A 6,527-nucleotide genomic window follows, 5' to 3' on the forward strand; every position below is an offset into this window, starting at 1 on the left:
CTTAAAGTATATAGTATGGATCTTGAAATATCCAAAAGTTAGAGGTAATGGTAAAAACTATACAATGCAGTTCTATTCATGAACTTGAAGTCTTAAACCATGTAAATGAATGACACAACTTATTTAGTGATTAGTTTTGCACATTTATATTAGTTTTTGTTTATTGTCAAAACATCATATTAGTCAATGGCATATTTGATGTCTTTATTATGTTTTAATATTAGACTTAGTCTGCAAATACATTCATATAGTATAGGCCACAAGCTGTGAATATAGCTATTTGAGGTCTCACAGAATTGTAGATATATGAGAGAGAACCGAGTGTTTTAATTTTATACGTGCAAATCAATTTTTTAACGAAAAATTAGATTCATCCGGCAAACAAGTTATATTGATTCAAAAACCATTACACTCCCAGAGAAGAAGAGTTTAAGGAAGACAAGACACTGTTTGCCAAAGAGTCTGCCACAATTTTAACACTGCGAGAAACAAAGCTAAAAGATAACAAGATAAGCCGGTGGCAGAGATAACTAATGTTGTCATACAAAATTCCTCTGACCTTAACATTGGATTCAATAAGAAGACGAACAAGTGTGTAAGAATCCGACAAAACTTGAACGAAAATAAGCTCTTGTTTGAGAACCGATATAGCAAGGCATGTTTGACTGCGAGAGCAGAAGGGACAAATATTGCTTATTTTCTGAAAAATAAAATTCATTTAAAGTCCAAATCATTAGAGATTGATTTCAAATCATTTTAACATTGACAAAATAAGGGTTTTTGGCGATGGGGTGATGTTTGGGAGGTGTTCTAAAGCGTGGTCATTGATCAACTCGAATATGGAACTTTATATCAACTATTTGTGTTTATACTATGTATTAAAGATTGATCAACTCGAGAGGCTACTTCATATGGTCACTAGACACTAGTTAGAATGACTTAAAACAAGTTGTGGAGGGTTGATTTTCTATCAACAAATAAAATTTGGACTATGTCTCAACGGTGTGTGACATATTTATATTTTCTGTATTTTAGCAATATCGAGTATATCAAAGAGACTAAATGGATTGATTTACACTCAAGTCAACTTCCATTTTTCTTTTAAGTCGGTACGCCATTATTATAAGATAGCGATACATGCAATAAACTAACTACGAGGGGACTCGTAATATTGTATAGCAGCAAAAGAAGACTTGGAAGAACCTCTGAAGTCGACGAGACAATACTATGGGTCGTATGAACAAGTTTTAGTGAGTAATTAACGTTGTAATGTTTGACTTTGTAATGTTTCTTTTGACTAGTACACATCGTGTTGAACATATATACAAAAAAAAAAAACTCACAACTAATCTCATACATAATCACACAAATATGATAACCAAAATAACTTACATTATATTTTGGATTAGTCCATATTTTATGTGGTTCTTAAGACAGTCGCGATTTTTTGGTTTGCAAATTCATCTCATATATATTTATTATTTATTTATTTTTTGTTTTTATTTTTAGTGTTTTAATACAATAGTTATATAATATTTACCCGATTGGGTATATAGTAGACACTCATACCGAACAAAATTAGTTTTAAATTAAAATTCAATTATCTAGTAGATATATCGATGACTTTATACTATAGTGTTAAATTATTATTATTATTATTATTTTGATGTAATGTTCTTATCAAGATACACACTGATGACTTATGCTTCAAAATATTATTAGTATTAAATTGATGATTTTGATCATTTCTCAATATTTAGGGTTTAATTAATTGTTTAGTAAATTATCATGTTTTTTGGTTCGTTATTAACTATTTTATTTATATTTAAAACTTTAAATGATAAAACTAAAAACAATACTCTCAATAGATTTCATTTCCAGTATTTTAGGAAGTGACAAATAATCCTTTTTTTTAACACCTTCTTTGTTCATTAAATTGAAAACAATAATAATACAAATACATCAACGAGCATACAAATTATCACAAAAAAAAATCATTACTGTACACTTCTCTAGTAAAAAAAAAAAAAAACTCTAAGTCTCTTAACGGTGCACTTGCATATTAGTGAAACTCATCAGATCAAATTACAACTAAAAACCACTAGTCAGGTAGGTAGAGGTAAAATAAAGGATATTTTTAAAATTAATCAGTGGTTTTCTTAATAGTCTTGACTACTACTATTACAATCCAGCCAAATGATTACTGATGAGATTAGAGAACAATACACTGAATCTATCTTAAGTAGTCGTCTCTTTGTTTATGAATGTCTTAGAGAGGGTGTTCGTGGAGACTTTTTTTTTTTTTTTTTTNGATATTTAAAGAGTTTCTTTTTTTTTTTTTTCTAATGTACATTTATCATAATTCTCTCTTTTTTTTCATTTTTTTTTTCATTTTTTTATTTGAATACACTCTCTTAAATCTTCCCAATAAAAGTAGTCTAAAGAGAAATTATGTATTTAAATCTTAATATTTGAACCAATAAATAAATGTCATGTGTATTAAAGATATCTCAATGGTTTTATAGTTGGAACCTCTAGATGAAGGTGCTTTAGACCATCATTATAGATCATATTTATAAAAGTATTTTAAGAATAATTTTAGATTAAATTTTAAGTTATCCCACAATTTAAGGATGTAAAATATCCTGCATAGACATTTATCTCTTATGTTCAAACATCTAAAGACACCATCATTTCATTTTTTCTATTTTTTATTTTATTTTAAAGGCATTTTCGTAGGATGACCACCTGCTATGCTCTTACACACTCACCAAGCAAGGTCCATCACTCCATCCTGTCAATTTTTGTTCGTCTGGCTTTAATTTTTTAACAAAAATATTTTCAGTCTTTTGTCTTTATTGTTTTTTGTACATTAAAATAATTAATTTATAATTTAATCTAGATATAAAAACTATTACCATGATTTTATAAATGTCTTATTTAAAATAGCATTTCCAAAAATAGATAATCAATTTATTAAGTTTTAACTGTTAATTAGTATAATAATTTTTTAGTTATAAGAAATTAAGTCCCCAAAAAAAGATGCATTGTATATAAATGTTTATAGATTTGCGTATTGATAATTGAAAATAGATTAATTAAAAAGAAAAATCCTTAAAATCCATTAAAAGTACCATTCAGAAAAAAAAATCTAATATAAATCAAAAGAATGAATTTCTTACTATAAAATTTTCCCCCTTCTAAACTCTACATAACCCTAATTAATAATGGAGAAATTAGATGAGAAGGTTATTAAAGTCAACAAAAGTGATAGAGCACGTTTTACCTCATCCTCAAGTTTTAGTAAGTTGTAGTGACAATAGTTTTACAATAATTTATTCAGACCTCGCAAAATTAATTTTCTTGTTCAAAATTAAGGTTTCACTTGCTAGTTGGTTTTTAGGTGGCTCTCGATGTCGATAGGGTTTAAAGCTTCTCCTCCAGACTACATACACACAACTACATACACGTGCATATATATCAACCGTTCAACACTAATACACTGTACCGGCTATTTAAGTCTCAACAAAATTAGATTGTTTGTAAGACTAATCTTTTGCCACGAAACGTTTTCTTTAATCACGTGAAAGGTGCCGATTTAGTCGCTCGCGGTGTTTTTTTTTTTGCTTTTTCAATCCTTTGATCTATTAACATTAGAAATAGTCAAATTTATTTCTTAAAATGAGGAAAAATGTAAACCAGAATAAGATTCATCTATAACTGATTTCCAATTTGTATAAAAATAGATTTTCTACAAATCATCTACTTTTCGCCGCGTTTCAGTTTCTTTGTGTGTGTATTGACATGTTCAATAAGATTTTCAGATTTATAACTTCATTAAAGAAAGAAAAAAAAAATCCTAAATTTGACTTTTTAATATCTTAAGAAATTAATTGTCGAGATATGTTAGTGTAATGGACTTGATTTATCTAAAACACTGATCACACACGTCTTCCATACCAATATGACTTAAAGCTTAATTAAATCAATAAACACAAAAAGCATGGAGTTGAGATAGATAAAACGAAAACAACTTGGAGTGTTCTAATCTTCATTTGAAACACCACGTAGTTTTCCCACTACTCGAATCATAAAACAGCAGCATGTTTGTTAACATATCAAAAAGTAAACGTGCAAATCTCTCTACACATGTCTATTAGATTATGGGACCCCATGTCCGTCCTATAATGTCAGGTGGCAGACACATGACGCAGACTCTGACGCTTTTTTAACAAAAAACCAAAAAAAGTCTCCACGAAATTTCCTACAAGAATCTTATACCAAATATAATAATTAAAATTGATAAAATGAATAAAATTGGAGAGATTTCCGAGTCGACGTCAAAACCCTCTTTGTAGGCGAAGCATCTGGACCGGTAAGAGACTCTCTCATCGATAACAACCACATAATTAAATCAAAACTCTTCCTCTCTCTCTCTCTCTTCTCTAAGATCTCTTGCGTTGCTCTTTATCTGCTTGATCTTCCTATATATGGAGAGGCACTAAAAGGGTACTTACTATACGATACTGTACGGATCCATCAAACAGGTGTGATTATATATCCAAACGACGTACCTTTTTATCTTATCCGGCACCAAGTTACCTTTCCTAGGGTTTCGGAGAATCCAATCAACAACGAAGTAAAAATTTATCATCGTTACATTAGTCGATATCATAAAGACTTAAATGTTCCGGTTCCCGGTGAGTCTAGGCGGTTCACGTGACGAAGCCCGTCACGATCAGATCACACCGTTGGATGAGCATCGTGTGGTGGTTGATGAGGTTGACTTCTTCTCTGAGAAGAGAGATAGGGTTTCACGTGAGGACATCAACGACGACGAAGACGAAGAAGCCAATAAGGTTCACGTCAAAATGGAGAATTCACGAATTGAAGAGAGTGATCGTTCCAGAGATGTTAACGTAAGTATAAATGATTTTTATCTTAACCTTGGTTGACAATAAACGATTTATTTTACTTGTATATGTTGAAATATGTTTACTTGGGTTGGTGAGATGTGAATGTTCATAACAGTAGCAATTTTTTTTGTTTCTGTCTAAAACATTTTATTTTACTATTTTATAATATAACACGTATAGATCGGGCTGAATCTTCTGACGGCGAATACGGGAAGCGATGAATCAACGGTGGATGATGGACTATCAATGGACATGGAAGATAAACGTGCAAAGATTGAGGTACATGTTAATAACAAGCTGATCATTTTTTTCGTTTTAGTTTTTTTTTTAAAATTTTTTTATTTTAACTAGTTAATCCCATTCTATTACATATCTTTTTCAGCTTCTAACTCCACAGAATTAGTGAATTTAATGAGATTTAGTATATGGTGATTGCGCGGTCAGAGAGAGCTATAAGTTTTTCCTTTTGTTTGTGGAAATTTTGATAATTTAACGAAATATTTGGTTTATCCTAATTTAGAGCAAAGTTTACGAAGATATATTTTAAAAATTTGGGAAGAATTTTTTGTTTTCCTCTTTTTATTTATTTATTTATTAATATGTATTTGTTTTTTGTTGTAATAATGAAGAACGCACAACTACAAGAGGAGCTGAAGAAGATGAAGATAGAGAATCAAAGGCTAAGAGATATGTTGAGCCAAGCGACGAACAACTTCAATTCCTTACAAATGCAACTTGTTGCCGTCATGAGGCAACAAGAACAACGTAACTCCTCCCAAGAGCATTTCCTGGTAATATTATACATTTACCTTTCACTGAATTAATCTAAATTTTTGGTCCTCTTAAATAGATATTGTTATATGTGTATCGGTTAAAAATTATGTTGGTAAAAAAATATATAGAATGATCTACAAACCGTATACGTTGAATTCTTTTTTGGCACACTAGTACATGAATTATGTGGACAACCCAAATGTTTGTATTGTTGATCAATGGTTTTTTCTTAGTCGTTGATGGGAAATTCTTCTTACCAATACATTTTGGTCGTTATGACGGCTGTAAACCATGGGTTCTAAATAATTAAAAACGATTTTTTCTAAAACTGCTTTCGATGCAAAACCAAACCCAAACACGAAATTCATGTTCTAAAATAGTTGATGATAAATTCTTCTGAAGTTTATCATTCTTTTTAGCAAAAGGAAATGTAAAATTCCGCAGATATATTTGATTTTATTTTCTCAGCTAACTATTTGTTATTAAGAATGCAAAGGGACTAATATGCATATATATATCAAGTATTAAGGTTTAAGCTTTCTATAACATAGGCTACGGAGGGAAAAGCAGAAGGAAGGAAACGGCAGGAACTGCACACCATGGTGCCAAGGCAGTTCATGGACCTTGGGCCGTCTTCTGGTGCGACGGAGCATGAGGCTGAAGTGTCATCTGAAGAGAGGACAATGATTCATTCGGGTTCTCCTCCTTCGCTTCTAGAAAGCTCCAATCTCCGAGAGAATGGAAAGAGGTTGCTTGGCAGAGAAGAAAGCCCAGAGGAATCCGAGTCTAACGCCTGGGGAAACCCTAACAAAGTCCCCAAACATAACTCATCCTCTA

The 6,527-nt window shown here is 30.9% G+C and overlaps 1 protein-coding gene across 2 annotated transcripts in view; it reads left to right on the forward strand.

Moving 5' to 3' along the window:
* Nucleotides 4,349-6,527, forward strand: part of LOC104731308 (probable WRKY transcription factor 31) — a 4,518-nt gene continuing 2,339 nt past the window's right edge. Inside the window, exons 1-4 of one of the 2 annotated variants that reach the window (XM_019234035.1) lie at nucleotides 4,349-4,919; nucleotides 5,097-5,195; nucleotides 5,546-5,707; nucleotides 6,242-6,474. In XM_019234035.1, coding sequence (XP_019089580.1) covers nucleotides 4,686-4,919; nucleotides 5,097-5,195; nucleotides 5,546-5,707; nucleotides 6,242-6,474 — 728 coding nt within the window. In that variant the 5' untranslated portion in view covers nucleotides 4,349-4,685. The remainder of the gene's footprint in view (nucleotides 4,920-5,096; nucleotides 5,196-5,545; nucleotides 5,708-6,241; nucleotides 6,475-6,527) is intronic. The other variant, XM_010450641.2, reaches the window with a different exon arrangement.

This window comes from Camelina sativa, chromosome 12 (genome assembly GCF_000633955.1).
Source record: "Camelina sativa cultivar DH55 chromosome 12, Cs, whole genome shotgun sequence".
NCBI lineage: Eukaryota > Viridiplantae > Streptophyta > Magnoliopsida > Brassicales > Brassicaceae > Camelina > Camelina sativa.